General features: G+C 39.5%; 1 protein-coding gene across 1 annotated transcript; it reads right to left on the reverse strand.

Moving 5' to 3' along the window:
* Positions 1–95: 95 nt before the first annotated feature.
* On the reverse strand, positions 96–22,257 carry vstm4b (V-set and transmembrane domain containing 4b). The gene is made up of 8 exons (XM_042508386.2): positions 21,582–22,257; positions 17,902–18,309; positions 7,859–7,912; positions 7,545–7,652; positions 7,371–7,404; positions 7,153–7,277; positions 5,091–5,155; positions 96–4,061 (listed from the first exon to the last, which is right to left on the reverse strand). Exons 1-8 carry the CDS (start codon positions 21,763–21,765, stop codon positions 3,936–3,938), a joined length of 1,104 nt encoding a protein of 367 aa, XP_042364320.2. The 5' UTR covers positions 21,766–22,257; the 3' UTR covers positions 96–3,935.
* Positions 22,258–23,160: the final 903 nt, after the last annotated feature.

Here is a 23,160-nt window from a genome sequence, read left to right on the forward strand (position 1 = left end):
GGGAACATTAAAAAGTCAGAAAAGTCAGATAATTCAAATGACAAGTGATACATTTTGACTCGCTGGTGATGCTCAAGGAAAAGTCAGGAGACCACCAAAGTCAAAGAGTTTTATCCAAAGGGGGTTACAAATATATCTATATACTATCATGTGCATCCAGTAGTTGTGGAGATATTTTAGTCAGGACATACAGAACATAAAGCAATGCTGCTACCATTGCTAAAACCCCTTTCGTGCATCATACTACTCACATTCATTTGTATATTTATTTCACTTACTGATACACACTACTGTACAGAGGAAATGTACAAAAAGAACAAGTGAAAAAAAGCAGGAATGTTGATGAACACAGAGGTCAGTGGTGGGCAGGGTGAGGGGAGAGGGAGAGGCACAGTTCACACACATGGTTCTCGTTAGTGGACTCCCATTAAGGACAACGTGGTCTGGAAGAAACTTTACATTTCACAGTCTAAGGGCATTTTTACGACACTTCTGCCCGCCACTGAAAAGTCACTTTCAGTCATTTCATACATGGATAATACATAACAAGCAACTGAAATGTACAAAAGAGAACAACAATGGAAAACCGGAGTGGTGACACATAGACGTCGATAGTGGTTTGAATTAAAATGTATTATATCTGCAAAAGGGGAATAGTGAATGTCAACCACCAGCTTGCTGTAAAAATGGGTTATTAAGTTGAGGTGACAGCTGGAAATCTTTGTCCTATCCAGTTTTGGGATTTTTTGAGTGTTCCCTGCCTGGCAGCCATTTTGTTATCAGCTTCTGTGCAAAAACTGCTGGGGGTTCATCAAATCAGAAACGACACACCGATGCGACCATCCACAGCGCATTCTTGGAACCTTCTTGACTTTCTTGACATTTTTAAACAGATACAAAAAACCTTTTTGTGACTGTAGTCTGATTCTTTCGTTACACTAATTTCATAAGCTATTGGCTAACTAACCCAAGTTTCTACACAGATTCTTAAAAAGTCATTACAAAATCAAATACAACATAGGCCTATAAGTGCACTCGTTAATGTTTTATAGAAAAGTAAAATCTAAATACTTTTTAAATATCTGGTTACCTGATAAGTAGCTGGTTTAGCTTGGCTGAAAGTGTGCAAAACACTTAATTGCCAAAAAAAAAGTGTCAGTATTTACAAGGTACAAGGTACAAATCACAAGGTATAAGGTAAAAGGTAGATTTAACCAATTTAATCAACCAATTTAACCAATCTGTAAATGACAGATGCGTTACACTAACATCTTTTTATGTAGTGGATATGTCGAAAATCTTTACAACAATGCTGTAGTTAGCATGCAACTAGGATAAAGCAAAATAACAAACAAAACTGGTTATGGTTAGAAAAGATATTGTTTTGGCTTATAGTACCTTGTTTGGAGGGCAAAATCCTAGTAGGAAAAGCAGCGATGTCTCTGTAAAAAACAACTGATTTTCAGTGACTCTTAAAATCACAACTGTTTTGTTGTTTGTTGGTCTCCACTTTGGCAGACATCTCACCTAGCTGACACACTGTCCTCCATCCTCCTCCACCACTGAGGACACAGTCATCTTATATTAAATCACTTTACAAATGTTGATATGATATGTATAAAACATACAAATGCAATGTATTTATGGTTTGCTTAAATGTACAATACCAACGTTTTTTTCTGGCAACTAGCAAAACGTAAGACTTGTATTTGTGAGAGGCTCCATCTGCACATATAACTCCACAGAAGATAGTGGGAGTCTTGGGGGAAGGGAGGGATCCGGTGCCTTTGTGTCTGGGTTTCAAGTTCACTGTTTAAAAAACTCTCCTTTGCTTTTCCATGCCTGAATCCAAAAGGATCATTAAATGGAAAAAGAAGCCTAAGCACTTTCACACTCAAATTCATGGAAAGTGAGAAAGCAAGGGGACCGCATCAAGGTATGTGGGAGTACAGCCGATATGGCTTCTTATCTCATCTCAAACAACAAAACTGCCTTAAAATTTGGAGTAAACTAAGACTTTTTGTTGTGGAACAGTCCAAAAACAGGTCTTAGTTTGTCCCTGTTTGTAGTTCAGGTGTCATAACAGAATTTGGATTTATAGCATGTGTCTAAGTGAGCCCACAAGGGTGTTTAGCCTATATGTAACTCCACCTCTGCATGCGTGTTTGTGTGTGTGTCGCTAACGGCCTGTTAAGTTGATGTTGGCACCAGATGAAAGGGCATGCACGGTCTCACATACTTGCATGTGAAGGGAGGTCGGGGGGCAAATTGCTACTTTAATATCAACTCTGTGGAGTTGTAGTCCTTACAAACAGCAGTCTGACAAACAGAATCACACTGAACACAGATGCTGTAAGGCAGATAATGCTGGAAACACACAGATCACATTTGAAAATGCATTGGTTCATATCCATAACAGCGGATGTCTTAAAGTTACTTTGTTTGTAAATCGGTTTGGACATGGTTTCACCATGATAGTGAGTTTAAACAGCTGGCTTACGAAATGTCAAAGACTTATGGATCTCAGGAACCAGTATGACATGTTGCTGCTTACAGATAGAGCCCTCATCTGATATAATGTACAACAATGCCACCATCTAAAACAATGTGTATCTATGAGTTCAAAGGAATAGTGCAAAATTTGGGGAAATAGCTTAGATGCTAAGACTGATACTTATTTTATGTCTGTACATTAAGCATGGAGCTATTAGCTTAGCTTGGGAAAGTCCCAAACACTGGAGGAAGGTTCAACACCCTGCTGAAAAAAACAGCTTGACCAGCTTAAGATGGTTAAACTGGTTAACCAGCTTGTTTGACCAGCTTAAGGTGTGTTTTGGCATTATTTTTGATGGTTTAGCTGGTCATACCAACTTGTGATGGCCAGTCTAGCTGGATTATCCATGAATCACCTGTAAAATTGAAACCAAATCATTGTCCTGGAGTATGGAGAAATAAGAGTTTAATAAAGAGTAAGTATGAAAACCAAAGGGCATAAATTAGTTACGTTTACTTTATGCACCTTTGTCTCCACTACTGTTATGCAAATACTGGGAGTTGATTTGTAGAGATACACAGTCAGTAGCACTAATTCCCCAGACAGGAGTGCTTTTCCAACTCCCCTAAGCCTAAAACCTTTTTTTTTAAAAAAAAAAAGAATTTCTAGATGTTTTTTGAATTTTTTGCATTTCCACTATTTTACAACGTGCACAAAGAAAATACACTTGAAAAAGAAGTGGAAAACCCGCCCCATCCAAGTTGAACGGGACATGGGCCAAACTAAAAAAAACAAAAAAATCAAAGCACAAGTCAAATAAATTTTCACTAAAGTTGGTTTCTGTTATTTCAGGTAATTTTTAGTATGCTGCTAATTTTTCTAGTAAGTTTGGTTTTAAGTCGTTTTTTGATGCTATAAAAAGGGGGTTTGACATCATGATTGACAGCTATGTGTGTCAAACATTGCGCTTGCGATCAGTGGCGCTGTTAGTGATTGGGTCAGAAGGGCGTATGGGTGGGAATTCAGTACCATGGGTCCACTTAACAAACCAAACTACGCAGACTTTGGTGCCTGTATCTGGGATTATAGTATCAGGTGATACCATGTTGCAAACGCTTGATGTGAACACTCAGATTAGCCTGCGAGTTCATGTATTCAGCCTCCCTCTGACTTCATGATAGACAAATCTGGTTTAAATCAGCACCAAAGTCTTCCACTGTGTTCCCAGTTTAAGCTACACAGGATTCAAACATGGTGCAAAAGAAAAAAAAATGAAATACTCCAGTATGCATCTTGGTCACATAAAAAAGTAATATCAAAGAACATAAAAAAAATCATATTTACAATTGTGTCATAATTGTGAGACATAATTTTGCCCTTAATACAGACTATAAATAGACAATTCTTTTTACATAAGGCACCGTAACTAGTGGCGTTCTTCTCATAGCTGCTGCTCCCCAAACAGTATCTGAGCGTACACAGTGCCGCTGCACGACGCCTTGGTTTCTGGAATTGGCTTTACCAGATCCAGCTCTGCATAGGTCAGATTCTCCTCCACTATCTTCGGCTGTGGATGGAGGAGAAAGAGGGCAGAGGGAAATAATGATGGCAGAGAGGGAGGTGGCACGGGAGGGAAGTGGTGTCAGTGGTTAGAAAATGAGCTGGGTGGTCGAGAGAGATTTTTATGCAGAACTCATCAATAATCTTAAACTTGAGATTCCTAGTACAAGTACAAAAGAAAGCTAGACTCCAAAGAGTATGCTGTTTTGTAAATGTGTGCAGGTTGTGTGCAGATGTCACCATACAGGATTCTTGGTTTGAGGTTGCCAAAATTCAATTACCTCTTGTAGCATTCTGTGCCATTAAAATGCAGAATCGCTATAGTCACTATATTCCAGTGACAATTTAACCCAAAACCTGGGTTATGAGGTTCATTTTATGACATTTTCTGGTACTTTTGATTACAGACATTCCGGTCTCATGATGGTAGCTCACCATTATATTTGGCACAATAATATCAGTGGTGTATGACTATGAATGCCTTGCTTGGTATGGTCATTTTTAGGCCAAAGGTACCAATGTATTGGCCACAACATATATGCAAACCAATATGTGTGTGAAGAATTATGATTAACCCTTTGAAATAAATTAGCTCGATTTCTTTCAAAAACATGACAACAAGAAAATGAGCAACATAAGAAAAAATGACCCCAAAATTTGCAAGAAATTAGTAAAATGTACAAGATAGATAAGAAAAACAAACCAAGTGAATGGCCTAAAAAAATGGCTTAAAAATATTTTTTATTCTATAACATATTTTCAAATAATTTTAATAATTTAATAATTTTAATTTTAGTTATTTGGACAATTTCCCCTAGCTTTTTTAAAAATGTAATTTTCTAAATCTACTAATTTCTTGCAATTTGCTGGACTTTTTTGTATAGTTGCTCATTGCTTTTTTCCATATTTTTGCATCAATTTGCTCAGGGTTCAAAGGTTAAAATACTCATGAAAGGCATCTGAATGCAACACTGAGTTGCAACAAAAGTGATGTCAGTCAAGGTTTCAAAGGGTAAAGGCTATGCATAGAACTCACCAACACCACTTTCCTTGGTTGTGGTTTTAAAAGTTTGGGTTTCCGTGTTTTGTCTCCAATGGGAGCTGCAGGGACAAAACAAAAGTCAGCGGTTTTGCAGAGATCTGTTTGGCAAATATAGCTAATGTATATATCTGCGTGTCCAACAAGAACCAGATCTCTTCTTCATAACCGTAAACTTGACATGTCATCTTTTTCACAGTGTTTAGACAATTCTGAGTATAATTGAATCATTCAGCTCAGAGCTTAAAACTGCATTAGTCTGTATTTTATACTAACAGTGGATCAAATAACAATGTATAATGTCAGAGAGGTTGCTTCAAGACATGAATCCGCAAATAGTTGTCACCCAACCCTGTACTACCTCTCGGCTTTCAGGCTCATTTATACTCCCGTCATGTACGAAATGACGTATGTCCGTTTCAAACACTGTAAACGTCCTTGCCCTGATACTTCCATGCATCCTTTATGTTTACATAGATTCAGTCAATAGATGGTACTAAAGGAGGAATGAAAAGTTTCTCATAACCAATGAGCGAACTGTGGAGGAGGTCATAATAATGTATCTTTTAACAGAGGTAGTGCTGTATACGGTGCTGGTCTGTGAGGCCATTCAAAACATTGTGACATGTAGCCTGATAATTCCTTCCAGTATATTATCAGTTTGCTCCCTTCTGAAATTTTTTAAAAGGTCTTTGTTGTCCCTTATGATCATATGTGCCTTGAACTACGCTACACCGCCCTGATGATCTCTGGTGGTACTGCTCCATTTCGTCCTTAAGCTTTCAGGAAACGTGCATAAATATGAACAAAAATGAATGCAGAGAACGTACAGAAGGCTGCATCTGTCTCCTTACGCCTATCTAACACTGAGTATAAACATTCATCTTAGAAGAATCATCAACTGTTTGGAAAAGGGCTAGCGCTTCCAAAAAATACCCAGCAGGTTATTTGATGAACTGTAGTCCATCACCATTGGCAAGTCGGGAGAAAAGTGATAACATCTATCTCATTGAGAAAAGCATTCAGTGAGATTCTTTGTCCTTTTTTTAATTAGAAAATACTCTCCAATAATAATAATAATCATAAATGATCCTGTAGCAGCATTTGCGCTCAGTTCTTTATGAGCCAAAAACTTCGCACTCGGTGTCATCACACACACCTGTGTTTGTGTATTTGTTTTGTAGTTAAAATATGTTGCTCTTAACTGATGCCCGTAGTGGTATTAATAAAGTGATTTGAATTTAATTGAACTGAATTGAATAGAGCTGAATTGAAATGCCTATTATATGCTACTGAATGCAACCAGAAATTTAGTGGTGTGACAAGACATCAAGACAGCAAATCATGCTGCAGCCACAAGTGATTGGTCAGGCAGGCGAAGGATGCATGTTTATGTAAATTGGTCGCATATAGTCTGCATGCACCGTGACAATTTTAATTTTTTGTCTGATCCTGCAATTCTCGCTTGATCTTTGCCTAATCTCGTGATACTGTAAGAATCTAGCTGCTGTGCCAAATTAACTTTGTTTTGCAAAGTAACATCATTTGCACAGAACAACATTAAATGAGACAAGCCCTAAAATGCTTCAACCCCCAAAACAGCAGTATTTCCTTTTCAAAACATCAGCAATGAGTTAGGAGGAAATTTAAGGATTTGGGAGCTCTACCGCATCATGATGATCACTAAGATGGAACTGAACTCAAAATAACTTACTTTTTTTTTTTCTTTGCTTTCAGTGAAAAAATGATGCATTACATTCCACATGCTATCCCATAGCTCAATAGTTTATATGTGGAAGGGGCGGATGTTGACCTCAAATGCCGGCATATCATCATGTTTGGAAGCCAAGCAGAACAAAGTGAACCATGAGTAAACCTCAGTGTGGACTAATGCTCATGCTCATATGTTTCTGCTCACTGACAAGAATGAGTCACGGGTTTCAGCGATTATTTGCTGCTACAAAAATATTAAACTTGGAGAGATCTACCATAAATGAGATACTATGAGCTACATACGACAAAACTGTAGGAGTGAATGCAGCCAGAGACTCATATTTACCTTTTGCTGGTATCTCTGGTGGTATTTCCTCTTGGTAGTCTCTGCTCCTTTTCTTCCTGTACCTCCTCTCCTTCTTAGGCAGAGCAGGAGACACACTGACCACACTGGTGACTGTTTCTCCTGAGCTGGATAGAGATCAAATAACCAGAGATTTAGTACAACTCAGACTTTTGAATGTTTGTAAGCTTTTTTGTCTATGTGTTGCCCTAAAATCTTACCTGTTCTGAGGGCTTTTGACCAAGTGGTAATTATCTGTAAAGACATAACACAGAAACTTAATAACTGGTGTGGAGACAATTTAATTTAACTGCAAACTTGAGAAGAAACAAGAGCAGTTGAAGAGAGAAAAGGTGGAGAAAATAACAGAAACAGGATATGATGTTGCTGCTAACCTTTTAACCTCTGCTTCCTCTGTATGTACTGACAGGTTACCGTCACCGTGAACATGCACATGCACAGCAAACCCACTGAGCAGATCAGCACTGCACACAGGTACACATCTGAAACACAAAAAACATGTACACACACATAATGCCTATTGCTTTACACAAAAATATGCAGGAAAAAAAGAAGTGCATGTTTTACAGAGCTATTTCAGGCACTGCACTATATCCTTTGGGTTGGGATATTTTTGCCTGCCAAGGACGATACAGTGCCAGTCCACCACAAACACACACACACACACACTAAAATTATGACGACTTACCTTCAAACAAGCTCCACAGGCTTTCTTTGGCCTTGGTGGCCGGTAGGACGTGTACTACATGGAGAAACAGCAAGAGAGAGGAGAAGCATGTAAAGTCCATAGTCATCACTGTGGCCTCCCTGCCGCCAGATTACACGCTGGCTGTAGTTTAAATAAAGCTAATTGTAGGAAGACAACAAGCTGAGGTCGGCCTCCTCCCTGCCTGATCCTGTCTCTGAATCACTGTCCAGAGGGCTCAACCTTAACCTTTGCTGGGAGAATTAATGCAAACAGTTGGTTTAGAGTTTTGAATCATAGTAAACCTTTACCTCACATCCACCCATGCTCCAACCCAAACCCTGCCACCTTCATAACAAAGTGTAGTGGTAAAGCCACGCAGCCTGTGCCCATTGTGTCCAAAATGGCTGCATGTTCCACATCAGACTTGTCATTTTAATTTTTTGGGACATCAACATGAATATCAAAATGTTGAAAGGAACTGATCTAGCCCGTTCTCATTCTGAAGTTGTCCATTACCACTGCTTTGGCGGAAGATCCTGACACCAAAGGCCACCTTTTGAGTCTGCATGATACGCCACTGGATGGCATCAGCTGAGAACGCGGATGAACAGAACTGTTCATGATATTATAGTAGGCCACCAGACAGCTGGATGGCACCTGCCGTGGCAGCATGACACACTGCTAAACGACGTCAGGATTTTGGATTTTATTTCATAGACACAGTAACAAGAGAGATCAGGAAACACAATAAAAGAGAGGTATGACACGCAGCAAAGTTCTATTGCTAGGAATCTAAACATAGATGTTGCATGTAAGTGTTGGCTTTAACCATTAGGCTAGCAGGAGGATGCAAAATTGTGTTTCCTAGGATAAGAAAGGCATGAGCAGCCCTACCCTCATCTGCCTGAGGGACTTTGGTCTGTATTTTTTTTTCAAGTTGGTGCAAAAATTCACAATGCCAGACAAAATGTAAAGAAACATTTGCTCCCTTGTTTCTCTCTACTGGAGATACCTCTCTTGCTGTCACCACTCTCTCCCCCTGTCATTGGTACTGCGGCAACATGAAGGGTCTGAGCTGTCCTCCCTCCTTGTCTTCACACTGTCTCTCTCTGTCTCTGTGTGGTCTACATCCTTTATTAAATCCTCCTCGTCATCATTATCCATCTGAATATTACTGTCTGACCTGTTGAAAATCTGCTAACTGAGTTATGAAGTAATACTGTGCATCCTGTTCCTTTGTCTTACTGTTAGGTTTTGCCACATTTCCTTCTCTGTTTTTTATTAAAATTACTCTCTCTGGCATCTTAAAAGATGCAAAAAAAATGCAGAAATTCAAACCTTTTCTGAAAACTTGAATGATGGACAAAAGTTTCAGTGTCAGTGTGCAAATGTGACTGACATACTGTGAGGTTGAATATATTTTTAAAGGCGTGACAATTTTGGTCAGTACAGACGTGGTGTGTAATGACTTGATTGGCTTACCCTGACATTCTTACACTAACCAGAAAAAATCTCCCTTCTCTTGCCTAGACCTAACCAATCCAACTTACGAAGGCATCAAGTGCTAGTCAGTCAGAGGCAGAGTAAGACAGGCCATTGCTTCGCTATCTTAGGAAACACAAATTCTTTCAGGGAAGGTGTTGTCAAAATGCTCAAGTCCAAGGAAAGTCACTGGTCATTGGAGTACAAGTCTATATCAAGTTGCAAGTCTCTTTTGGTTTTGGTAAGTCAAGTCTAGAGACATAAATTTGTGACTCATGTCCAAGCAGTGACTTGAGTTCAAACCTCTGCTAAACTCTGACTGGACAGTTAATGGCTGAGGGAAGGATTGAGCCAAAACTCAGTTAAGATAAAACTATAAAATGCACAAAACAATGCAAAAAAAGAGATGCTCATTAAAATAAATGTGACAAAGTCTGTTCGGAGCCACCACATGCCAGCATAGAGGAGATAACTGCTACACCCCCAAAATCAAATATAAGCACCGATGGGGAATCAAAGGCATTTGAATGCAGCCTTAATCTGTGTAATGACAATCCCCACTATGCACTGCTCATGTCCAAAATGTCTGAGAAAATATGTTTCCCATACTCAACTTGAAATCTTGCCCCACGTTCTCACTCATTTCTCCACCCCACCTGACCACAGTAGTCTTAACACTGCTGTACTCTTGCTGAGCTGGTGGTAGGAAGCTTGTGAAGTAACACCCACTAGGGCATCTTGAAATACCCCAAACCGCCAGCAGCTGACGACAGGCAGGCTCGCCACGCCGACTGGAGACTTTCCCATAGCCAGACTGGCTGTGCTGCATGCTGACGGACTGACTAGCTAGAGGCATGCTTCAGATTATCTCAAAGCGTGGATCCTCCCTGCATGCACTGAGCCTGCATTTGATTTTGACTTGATATTTTCAATCAGTTCCTTTTGGCATTGGATTTCCGTACCAGTATTCTTGGAGTTCCAGTATGATCCTTCTGTGCTGTTAACGGGAACATAGTTATCAGTTGTTTTAAACCCAGGTGCTTGACATTTCCACCTTGCTGGAATACTTTCCTTAACCCTTTTTTCTAGACGGTTGGTTGAAAGGCTTTTATGGAGCCAGTAGTCCTCAGGCTGTTCTCTGATGGGAAGATACCTTTGGATTCAGTCCCCATCTGTGAAAGCACTAACCCTACACTGACCATATGTGACCTACATTCAGCTGTTTGGACACACCAACCTTAATCACATTTAAAGTCAAGGTAGAAAAAAAAGAGCTCAAGATTTGGTTGTGGATTATTAGATTTTTTTTGGCTAAATATTGACTTTGGAAATATGAGAAGGCTGGCTGTTTTAAATAGTTTGGGACTGTGCAAAATCAAAGCCTGCTTTTAATCTAAGTTTAAACCAAACATGGTGAAAACACAGAATATCAGAATCAGCCACCTTATCAACTTGACGCTTTGGCTTTTCAGACTTTTAAAAAACATTGCCCCCAATGAAAAAATAGAGAGCAAAATTAGATGGGGTGTAGATTAAACAACATAATAATCTCAACACGTCGCCTGTTTTGCTGTCCAGGCAGAAACTGACAGAAAATTTAAGTCATACATAGTCAACAGCCATAGTTTCAACAGCTCATAATTTTGAAGCCACAATAGCTGCACTGGACCAATAGCCCCTTTGCCTGTCAGCCACCAAATCAACTCAGTTAATCACTGAGTCAAAGTGGAAGTTTGTGCCAAATTTAAAGACATCCCCTCAGAGAGAATGGGATGAGAATGGGACAGATGGATGGATGGATGGATGGATGGACAATTCGAAAAAATAATGTCTCTGTCCAAAGCTTTCGTCAGCACAGAGGCATAAAAACATGCATTACACCGCATTTTTCAAATCTATGCCAGACATTCACCCAAACAAATACGTGTGTCGTCATCAGACCTTGCTACTTTGGACAAAGCTACCCTGATATTGTGACTCTAACCCTGACCAATCTCACTCCTCATGCCTAAACATAACCAACCCAGCAAAGAAAGGTAACAAGTACCCAATCAGAGGCAACGAAGAGAGAGCCATGCCTTTGCCATATTAAAAAAGTTCAGATGACGTCATTTTGCATAGGAATTGGCCTTGTACTTCTGTTTGGAGAGTATGTGGTTTATTTTCAGAGAAACGACCCTTCAGAGCAATACATGTTTGTTCTTGGGATACCAGGCTGTCAGACAAATGGGCTTTCAGTCCAGTGAAGGACCGGGTCTCACCAGTGATTTTTCAAATCAATTCAGTTGTATTTCACATAGTCCTAATATGAATTGTTTCCCAATTTTATTCAATATTAACTCAGTTTGGAATATTACAGTTACAGTAGCGCTTTTATTTGGATGTGAAACAGATTCTCAGAGAAGCTATAAGCTATACAAGGAACCCTCTAACTTAATGCATTATAGAAAATATAAATGTTTACAGTTACTTTTCATTTGATATTTATACACCGCAGCAGTCAACAACATAAAGTGAAATACAAACAAATATGAGTATTCATAAATACATCCAAAATAACATGCCACGAGGTTTGGCAAAAGGCATTCCTGCACAGTGAAAAGATGCAAAGCAACAGAAATATTGATGTATTCTGCATGAAAACTTTTTAACTAAAGTAATTTGGGTATCATGCCTTTGTAATAAACACCAATATTGATTTGTAACTGTGATTTAACTACAGTTTTTTTCTCAGAAACTAACTCATTGAAATTATTTATTTTGTAATTTAATTCTATCAAACATTACTACCCAACACTGTCAATACTGTAACGCTTCCTTTCCCCTATTACCATCACTGTTCATGAAAATCTTGTAAATTGTAGATGATAGTATCAGTGGTAGAACTACTGCAAATACCGACAGTTTTGTTGCAGTTTCTGGTTGAAATATAATTTCAAACACACTTTCTCCCACCTCTTTGAGATGGCAACTGATTTAAGTGAAAGACCCACCCTTCCTTCACAGTAATTTATTTGCAACGTAAATCTCGATAAGATCTATGACGGTTATGTGGTGTTTTTGCCTCTGGTTCTGTGTCACTCTGTCAGTGCGGCAGCTGTGCATGTTGGAATAATCAGATATGGAATAAATCTGGTGTGCTGTACACCATAAAACTGACTTTTATCCTCATCTAGAAAATGGCTTCTTTTTAAAGCAACTTTTGAATGGATGAAGACAGCATGGAACTACAGTGGAAACATTCACACAAACTACTTTTTGTTCATCAGAGCTGCATTCACTTGCTGACTGTGTTTCAGATTTGTGGTTCTTTTTGTGCCCCAACAAACCCAACACTGTAAACATCAATACACAGACAGCGGGAAGAATGGTCCTCTGTGTCTTCACCATCCACTGAGTCAGTCACTGCTCTAATTTACTGTATTATAAATGACTGGAGATGAATGGAGGCACACAGTAATGATGTGTATCTTAAGGCTTTAAATAATTCACCCTTTAACTTCCTGTTGTGCATCCGTTCTTCTAAGACAAGAGAGTACATTTGCTCTCTGTATTCCAATTATGGGACAAACATAGTTCTATTTTGTTGGCTTTAAAAACAAAACTACAGACATGTTTTTGACCCCAGAGCTACGATAGTTCTGTTTTTTTTTCTTGTGCCAAACAATACCCAGAGTTCCCTTTTCTTGCTATACTTAAACCAAAGCCACATCCGTGTGCCGTGCATCCTCCCAGAAGCACCCTTAACTTCACCCACATGTGCCATAGAAGGAGTTCAGTTTGTTTATGCCAAGAGGAGGCTGCGTCTACACTAACAAACCCTCTGACCTCTCTGGATGTGTTTATTATAGCAGCAGTAAGTAGGGTAATGGGACTTTTGTGTGATTGTGGAAACACCTGGTCACCTAATGTTGTCTGACCGCAGGAATTCTATCACTTTGACGTCACACACTTGTGCACATAAAGTCTCGTCATCTGCTGTTTCTCAAGCGAAGTGGGGTCCAGGAGCAATGGTCCCGGAGGGGTTTTAACCCCTCAGATGTGTAACTGATGTTTATCATAGCTGTCAACTGTTGGGGTGGATACTGTGAGGGGATACCAAAGCCTGCTGGGACACTGGGCAGAAATAGTGCAGTTTTCCAGTGTTTTTGGAACTTTGGCCTCCCATGACAATTACTCAGATGCTGTTTAGTGCGCTTCAGAGTGTTTGGTCAATATTCATCATTCAAATGGTGACAAAATTGAATGTTTTCCTTTTGCGTTTACATTGTTTCCCCTGCAATTTTATAACAGAGTGCATGACAAACTGGGTGTATAAAGTTTGAAAGTAGGAGCCATATACCATGCAGGAAAGGTCTAATAAAGGATGCTATTTAGCTGCATTATGGAAAATGCAGGAACCAGCATTTCTTGGAGCTAAACTGACCCTAAAAACTTAAAATCAGAATATCCTAAATTTATATCTGACAAGTCCCCCAACTTTATGGAAGTTGTTGACTGTCACTGGCCTATTGGCAATTAAGATGACACTTGGCTATGGCAGTGGCTAATGTTTTTCTAATGTGTCACATTAATATTGTGACAATCAGTAATGCACAATCAGTGCATTGTAACCACATTGATAGAGTACAATATTAACAGGGTAAATTTTATCTGGACTTTACGTCCTCAACTAAACAAAAATGTATTGTGATTGCTGCTCCAAGAAGACACCACTGACCAAAGTTATATTACATTTCGTACCATTTAAAATAAAAATTTCCAGATTAGAGTCACTCTGAATTAGTAATAACTTACTGATAAGTAATAACTTTTATTACTGGATTATAATTAGGTCAGCTAAAACTTGAAGTCAGATTTTCAGAAATCAGATTGGGATTTCTATTAGGACCTAATGTTAATTTTAAATATTTGCTTTTCCATGTAATTTCAAAGTAAAGGGTTTTACAGATATTAATGTCCAGTATATGTCACGGATATTGTCAAAATATGTGCATATAGGGGAAATACAGCTTTTGTTCAAACTTGATGGTATAAACAGCACACTAGGCCAGTAAATATCCAAATTACAAGAGGCTACAAACAAGGGAGGTATTTTGAGCTTCTGCTGTATCATGAAAAACTAAATAATGTTGTGTTATTTTCTATATATATTGCCATTCACGCCATGGTTGCTGTATTCATTTAAAAATGTCGCCGTAGGCTTTTTTATTAATATCTCTGAAACCACAATGGACCGGCGCTTCCTTGGATGAAAATAACTCTCCACATCCTCAACCACAAAAGGTTGAGAGCCAGACACGAGCCGGCTGCCCGCTCGACTGTCACTGCAGACAAACATTAGAACTTTACCTTCCTCAGCACAACTATCTCTTGTTCCAATTCTGCTGAGTCTCTCTGGACTCTGTCTGTTCTACTTTTGGGAGGGAAACTCCATGTCAGGGCCAATGTCAACAGCTCTCGGTAGGGACTGTGTGTCTGCCCGGGGCCCAGACTTGGCCACGGACACCCTGAAAGTCGCGCTTCCATGGAAAATGTGGTGAGCAACGTCTAACGTTGTTGAACACCGACAGTACTACAGCAATGAGCTTAAATAATGTGAAATGTCTTTAGATTGTCTCAAGGATCAGTAATGCACCCAAATAAACAACTCAAAGCTGCAATTTCATATAAATGCCCCTCCAACTGCTTTCTGCTGATGTTTTCTGTAACGCAACAACGACTGCACCTACAGCCAACTCATGAAGGTTTCTGCTTTAGAATTTGCTGCTCTAAATGTTTGGAGTCTCTTTCTCTGTCTCTGGCAAAAAAGTGAATCCCTAAATCTGGATAAGCGTTAGCATCACCATTCACAAAAACCCAAACTTAATTAACAAAAGGAAACACAGACAAGGACATCCTAGTTCTGCTCCTATTGACTGACAAATGTAAACACAGGACAAAGCAATTAACTGTTCACTTAACCACTCTACTAAAAAGTAATTTGGTGATGGGAAGAGTGACTGATTTCACAGTATTGTTTCTTTTGAGTTGATACATGTATGGTAAGGGTTCAGGTATCAAATTGCTCAAATTTTGATAATTTTTACAAAATATGGTGTAAATTAACTGCTTTGCAGTTAATTTTAGCTTTATTAGCTAGGTAACTATAGCTGATGAAATCTGCTAGCAACAATTTTCATTTCAGCAGGACAATTGATGCTTACAACTGGAAATGTGTACTTCTGTTTAATATTGAGGACCCATTGTTTACAAAATGACTTGCAAAATTTTTGTGGTAAACCTGCCTACAATATACACATTAGATACATATTATATATCGTTGCAAACTATTTTGCAAGGACAAAAGCCTGAGAGACGCACAGGAAAAAAAATCACAAAGCTTTCAAAGTGTGTTTCTGTCTTTATGAAAGTGATGGATTTCAGGGCTGTATCTGGTACCAGCGAATTTGTCATCTATTCCACTGTGTGAATGTCTCATGTGCCACTGAAACCTCACACTCTCTCTGCTCTTTCTCCAAGACCATCTACTCAGTCAAAGCCGCTGCAATGGTGGATCCTTTTTATCTCCAGACTCGCTCCTAACCAATAACATTTCCCCTCCCAAATCAAAAGCAGGACAGTGCTTTTACTCATGAACCCACTGCACTGGCTCCTCAGCCAGATGGATTACATCACCCAGTTGTGGTCAGAGAAAATGCTACTGGAGATGTAGAACTGCTCCCTGAGGACAAAAGCTTTTCTGCTAACTTCAGTGTATTGTTATCACATTTTGGGTGTATTTGGGGATCCTGTTAAGGTCTACAAGCCTATGAACATCAAGCTATTCACTTTAAACTGCAATTTTTGAGGCATTTCACAGAAAAAGCTGCACAAAGAGTTGTTACGCCGCCTCCCTCTACTTCAGGTCCAGTCAGATAAATGTGTTCGCACAAACTATTTAAAAGCGGTCATAGTTGTCTGCTGCTGGCCGTAAGGGATCTCTGCAGACAAACTTGACCTCTGTGTAAAACTTTTTTTGCGGTCGCACTATTATCAAAACAGCATTTGACATTGCCTCTGTTGTGGTTGCAGACGTAGCTGTCATGTCTCCGCCCTGCACCATCAAAAGCAGTGATGTCATTCTGTGAGAAACTGGGCTACAGCTACTGGTTTCTTCTTCCAAGTGTTATGTGAGGGAGCCTTGCGCCAGAGGTTCCCCACCTCGTTTGGCTCTCAGGACCCCAATTTTAGTTCTAACTGCACTTATTAAAGACATTTCGCTGCCACTGGATACTTTTCAAATGACGGACAGGAATTGTAATGAACTAAAATCACAGCTCTGTGATTTAGAGTCCTTAACTCACCATGTCTGAAATCCTAATGCATAATGGGCAACTGTTCATGAGATCACAACTCCAGGGTTGGAAAACAAGCTGCTAATAGTTATATAGATACATAAATTCCAGAGTAGAATCTAAAAAAATAGAGCATTGTGTTTGCTGCAGCAATTGACAGTTGACTGCAGTTAATGACTACACTGAAAATAGGAATATTGAATTTAAAATGTGGTTTATCAAACTTACATTTACATTTTTTATTGAACTTCTTATAGTTAAGTTATTTTTGGTATTATGTATGACTCCTGATGTTTCAAAACTCGGTGGGCACATCTGGTAAAGCTATGAATTGGCTTCATTCTAATCTGAAAAATAGATATTTAAATGTTTGTATCCTTGTAAGCTCCCCCTCTGTTTGGAGTTCCTCAGGGATCTGTCCTTGGACCAATCCTCTTTTCACTGTACATGCTTCTTCTTGATGATTTGTTTACTTTCAAGACATCTTGTCACTGTCATGCTGATAATACACAGATTTATATCTCTGCCAAACCCAATAACTTGCAACAACTGTCCCCTCTCCATGATTGCTAAGCCAGTGATTGGTATATCTAAATTTCCTCTCCTTAAACCCTGACCAAACATGAATTCTTTTAATTGGTCCTGATAACTTTACTTCTGTGGTTGATAAGTTCATTGGTCCATTTCATTTAAATATCAAACCTATTGTGAAGAATCTTTCAGTTTATGTCTTTTCATTTATGGTTAGGAAAATATTGCGGATGTTGCCACAAACGCGGCCAAAAAGGCCATAACCAAAGCCGTTGTTTGTTGGTATCAACATGTGATGCTCTGGGAGTGAGACCAGGCTGGAATACGTCATGCACATTAGGAGCACCCACGTCTGAGCCACCCTTTCCTTGCTAAGTCATTCGGCAAAATATGAGTGTTTGGAACATACTGATCATATATATGGACAGTGGGAAAATGTTTTTTCTAAAAGACTGTCTGACATAAAACTTATCATTGGGACAAATCCAAGGTGACCATAACCCCTGCTCTCTGTGAAGAAGCAAACTACAAACTCTTCAAAGCCACCTGTCATGCCTAAGTCTTTCATCTGAAACGTCTTTGGGTGGAGCATCCCTTTAAGAACTCTACAAGCAGTATTTTTACCAACTTCAATGTTGACTTTGGTATTCAAAAGTGGAAAAGCATGGGATAAAATAAAAGAATAAGTCTTACCTCTGAGCTCAGTGGCGGCGGTGCTGTTTGACGAAGCCTTCCAGCGATCCTGGTGCTTTTTAAACTCCTGCACCCGACACATGTAGAGCCCACGGTCCCCCTCGGACACGTTCAAGATTACCAGGTCAAATATCTTCCCCTGCTTCACCACTGTCAGCTTCAGTTTGGGCCACGGGAAACTCTTGGTGTAGTTGCCATAAAAACGGGCCTTCCTCATGTTGACGCGGGCGATGAGGAGTTCATCCTCTGGCCGATCAGTGCCCTCTGGCAGGAAGGTCCATTTCACCACTGGCAAAGCAGCGTTGCGGCGCCGCTGGGACACGACGCAGGAGAGTGTGATGTTTTGACCCTCCTGGGCCACGGTAAAGGGGGATGGGATGATGGTGACGTTAATGGCCAAACACAAATCTGGAAAAGATTTATGTGAGTTATTTTAGAGCTATTTGGAGCAGTGTGTGGTATCAAGATGTCTGGATTTGTCTGGATGACTGATGTTCTCTATTATTTAACACATTTCTGATTATATCCAACCCTTTCATAATCTGAAAAAGATGTCAGAGAAATTCAAGCAGGTTATGTGAAAAACATGTGAGGTCATGCTCGTCTCGTGTTTGACTGCATGTTCGTTACAGCAACCCTTTGATTCTGACAGAGTTGAGGCATCTCTTAAATACATTCAGCTGTTTCCTGTCTTTCCATTGTTTTGCCCATTGCACAGATGGTTTGCTAGGTTGTGAAAAACGTCACGTAAAATGAAGTGCTGAAACTAGTAACGAATCCTTTTTCTTTAATGTTAGCAGCCACATGTAGACCAGTATCATTAGCTAATTTTAATTAAATCAATTGCCTGGAAAAATACTAAATAAATCTTTTCTCGCTTCATTTTGGTCCCCTTTCCAGATTTGAAAATGTTTGATGATGATAGTACTGACTACATCTTTAACTTTCACACTCCCTGCTACACGATGGCCCAAAATTTGTTGTTTGCCAACCAAAAAAAGATGAAAACGCTGTTTTACTATTGTTAATGCTGTGTGGAATCAAGAAGACAGAAGATGGTAAACCAGAAGAGCTGGGTCAATTTCAAAACAAACAAATTTAATGCCAATCCACTGAACCGACATTTGTAATTATGACACGTTCTAGCAAATTAAAAAGTTGCCTAAATCCGCAACATTTACTGATTCCTTCCCCGTGCTAAATCCAACTTCTATTGCATTAGTAATAGGCAATATGACAGCGTGATGAACATAATATTATGTTTGTAAAAATGATTCACAGAGACAATAGTGTCTGACAGGTCGAGCCCAACATAGCAACATGAAGGGAATCAAGTTTAAGCAGAGGTGGGAGGGACAGAGCTGCGCATGCCATGTTTGTTTACTACAAAGTTTATGTTTTGAGGTTTGATGAGAGGAGAGAATACCAAGTTAGTCTCAACATAACTGCACCAACATTTTGGATTTGAAGCCAAAGAAAGCAGTGTCAAAAAACAACATCCATGTCAGCTGGCTTGAGAGAGTTTGCTAGGGAGCTGCTAAGGTATATGATCATGGCTAATGACACGCTAGGCTAAGTGGGAGTGGCTACTTTGTCCTTTCTAGTAAATATCTTAAGGATGCACAGATTTTTTGCTGATATCCAATATGCCAAAATAGTGTATAACAACTCATTTGGCCAATAAATGATACCAATATAGATATATCCGTTTTTTTTCCGCAACTAATTTTAGTGATCACCAAGACACACACAAAACATATCAGTTTATCAGACTGGCATGTAATCCGCATCCTGGCTGATTCTGATATTTCATGTTAGAGCCAATATCGGCTGATACTGATGATGCGCTGATATTACTGTGCATCCCTTTTCTTAATATAAAACGTATTTTCTGTTTAAAAAGTAACGTTATAAAGGGGGGCTACTCATCCATCTTTTATGTTGTTACTGCTGCATATCCAGTCTGATCTCCAGCGCACAGCCGATATTTATGTGGTTTGTTTACATGACGTGACGGATGGATTGATCGTGGACAGGGAATTTAGATGTTACGCAATGCTACGTAATAATAGTTGGATGCTTGTTTGCTGTTGGGGCACGGTGTCAATGTTTCACTCAGGAGCAAATGCTGAGTCAAGGGCATACAATTCGGTGTACCAGTCCAATCTGGCTCTCAATGAAAAATTTGACACCGGTCCAACCCTCGTCAGTAGCATATTCATTTAGCTTATTACTGTAAGACTTGACAGTTGGTAAGTTCTGAAAGGTTTTAAATTTGAGTATTTGGAATTTTAAGTTGACTTAAAATGTTAACTGATAAACCTAAACTCATAAAAACCAAAATATTTAGAGATTTAATCAGCTGATTTGATTAAACTTCATTAAAATTTTACAGAGTACGACACTGAGATACCAGAATTATAAAACTCCTATAATGCTATAGGAGTTTTTATAGCAAACAGATCAATCATTCTTGACACTGGAAACAGTAGTTAACCGAAAAATTTCAACTCAAGGTCCACTTACTCGCTTGCTCTGGAGCTTTCGATTGTCGATTATTTTCATTATCTCAGACTTGTCAACTACTTGTTGTTCTAGAACGAAATTGTTATTGTGATTGTTTAATGTTTTAGCCAACATGGACAGAAAGTCCTAAAGGTGCTCAGAATAAGTCAAGGATAGATCATCTTATTAGCCGAACACCATATCTTCATGTAGTTCAGATCTGTTCAAAATATTCAGTGTGGTGTCAAATTGTTGTCACATGTGAGGGGAAATTTAAATTGAAGGTTGTTCATGAGAATTCATGGAACAATAAACAAGATTGTAAGCAAATGATTCTACTGAAATTTTACTTAAAACACAATTCTGACTAACTGACTTGAAATAAAGGTTTGTTACACTAATAATAGCTGTGCGTCACACCTGTAATCCCAACAGTTCACATCTCTAATGGAATAGTTGTTGCTCAACAGCCTCCTTCCCATCATGCTGACAGCAGTGTTGTTTTTGGCACGTGACGACATGCGTTGGACGAATATTGAGGAACGAAATTTACTGCTGCATGACAATATATCACACATCTGTTTTTCCGACTTTGCACAATTTCATACTTCACACTTTCCATGACACACAGGCATTTCTGCTGTCTCACAACTCAGATGCTTTCAGCTAATTAAAATCCATGCCACTTTTTTGTCTTTTATTTATTTTTGAGTGACAAAACAAAACAAGGAAAATATATAGTTAGAGAGGCTTAAAAGCGTTGTTTTGGTGATGCATGTTGACTTTGAACTCTGAAACTGTTTAATTAAATAATCTGTTTTGACAGAAATCCCTATAAATTAATGTAAAAGCTCTGTTTTACTTTGAAAACCACCAATTTTCACTTTGTATTTCCCTTTCATCTCTGTAAACACATGCAACTTTTATAAACTTGTTATTTTCCCGCCAACACACCCTGCAATCTAAGTTGGAACTAAATTCATTTCTGTGGAAGCAGGACAGTATATGAAAAAGTTTTAGCGAACAGAACTTCTTATCTACTCAAACTACTTTTCTCCATCTCCCCAACATCCCCTCTCTCAGATGTTTTCTGCAAAGCTTCTCTGAGTAACAGTGGAAAACATTTTGTCTACACCACATCCACTTTGGTATGAAGCAAAATAAACTGTTCCTACCTCCAAGCAGTGCTCGAGTCAGGAGAGCGAAGACCACAGAGGAGATCTTCATTTTCCACGGCTGCAGCCTCCATAAACTCCCAGTTAAATGCCTCTGAAGAAAAGAAGCCCCAAGTTGCCTCCTCCTCTTCTTCTTCTTCTTCTCTTTTTTTCCTCCCCAGCCCAGGAGTGTAATATGAAACATTGGACTCTCTGTTTCTACACAGAACCTCCCTCTGCCCCTCCCCCATCATGACAGTGAAAACACATTTGGCACATGCACATGCACACGCACACAGAACGCCAGAAACAGACAGGTGTGCATGTGTGAGGACACACACATGCACACACTCACACACCTCTGCTTCTGGCGAGTGAGTGGGAAATGTAATTTCCTGTGCAGGACGGAGGGGAGGGGAGGGCTGTGTTGTTGAGATTGACGCCGAGCAAATCACACTTCCAGCTGTGGAGGACAGCGGGCGCAGACCAACGTCTTTTATTTTGGAACACACACATCTGCTGACACAGGGGAAGGAGGAGGGTGCTGGTGGGCGCAGTCTGTGTTTGTGTGTGGGCATCTTTGCGGCCTGCGAAATGATGGAGAAGAACATTTTATGAGGATTCATTCTGCATTTAATGTTACTAAATTATCCCACAAGTGTTAAACTGGTGTGGTTGCTCATCCTGCCTTCAAAATTGGTCCTAAAACCCCATATTAGTGAAATCGTTGTGTGTGTGTGTGTGTGTGTGTGTGTGTGTGTGTGTGTGTGTGTGAATCTATCTCTCATCATCTCTTGTCCCATGTAACGGGATCCCACAGTGAATCTTTGTACAGCTCTGGGTTTTTGGGACACTCTACAGGCTTTTATCAAACCTCAGAGAGCAGTGCTGTGAGGATCTGGGACACTTTTGATATACAGATAATAAAGGGGGCAGGCTGCAGGGGCCTCTTACGTGCTTCTAGTCTGGCGTCAGAAGTCCCCACTTTACCAAAGCTCTTAAACCTTCAGCGGTCCGTGCAAAATGTGGCGTCGTGTTCACCAAATTACGGCTCAAAACACTGTGTAAGAGCCCTTGCTTATGCATTTTATCTTCAACCCTTTGAAACCTGCACAAATTGGCTTGATTTCTCCTTCAGTTTATCAGGAAATTGCCATGTTCCTCATTGCCTTTTCCCCCCCAAGTATTTAAAAGAAACCAGACCTATTTGTTCCTTTTCAAAGGTTAAGTGCTTGTGAAAGGTACTTAAATGCTGCATAAGAAAACGACTGATCCAGGTTTCAAAGGGTTAATGAAGTACATCAGAAAAAATAGAAATTTGCAGTAGAAATCTGGTTTCTCTCAACATGCTAGTCCACAGCGCTGGAGTCTTCTAGTGTAAGAGAAACTTTGCAACAAGCTAAAAACTAAACATTCAGCATTTCATACCTGCATGAAGCTGTTATATTTAAGATCGTACATATCAAGCAAACACAGAACAACATTAATCTTCATCTAGAGTTGCGTCTCTTGTAACCTGATGAGTGCAAAGGCCCAGACACACCAAACTGACACTAAAGAAATAGTGGTGACTAAAGCCTAATGTTGTGTCGCTATTGCC

The sequence above is a fragment of the Plectropomus leopardus genome, chromosome 19 (genome assembly GCF_026936395.1).
Source record: "Plectropomus leopardus strain MGB_pleo_1.0 chromosome 19, ASM2693639v1, whole genome shotgun sequence".
In the NCBI taxonomy this organism is placed as follows: Eukaryota; Metazoa; Chordata; class Actinopteri; order Perciformes; family Serranidae; genus Plectropomus; species Plectropomus leopardus.

Bases quoted from the DNA above. Each gene is read 5' to 3' on its own strand.
- vstm4b (XM_042508386.2), bottom strand. From the start codon at position 21,765: ATGTTTCATATTACACTCCTGGGCTGGGGAGGAAAAAAAGAGAAGAAG. The intron at 7,913-17,901 runs GTAAGACTTATT...TTCTCCATGTAG, and splicing joins CGCCGCCACTGAGCTCAGAG to TACACGTCCTACCGGCCACC. The intron at 5,156-7,152 runs GTAAATATGAGT...TTGTCCCTGCAG, and splicing joins ACCAGAGATACCAGCAAAAG to CTCCCATTGGAGACAAAACA.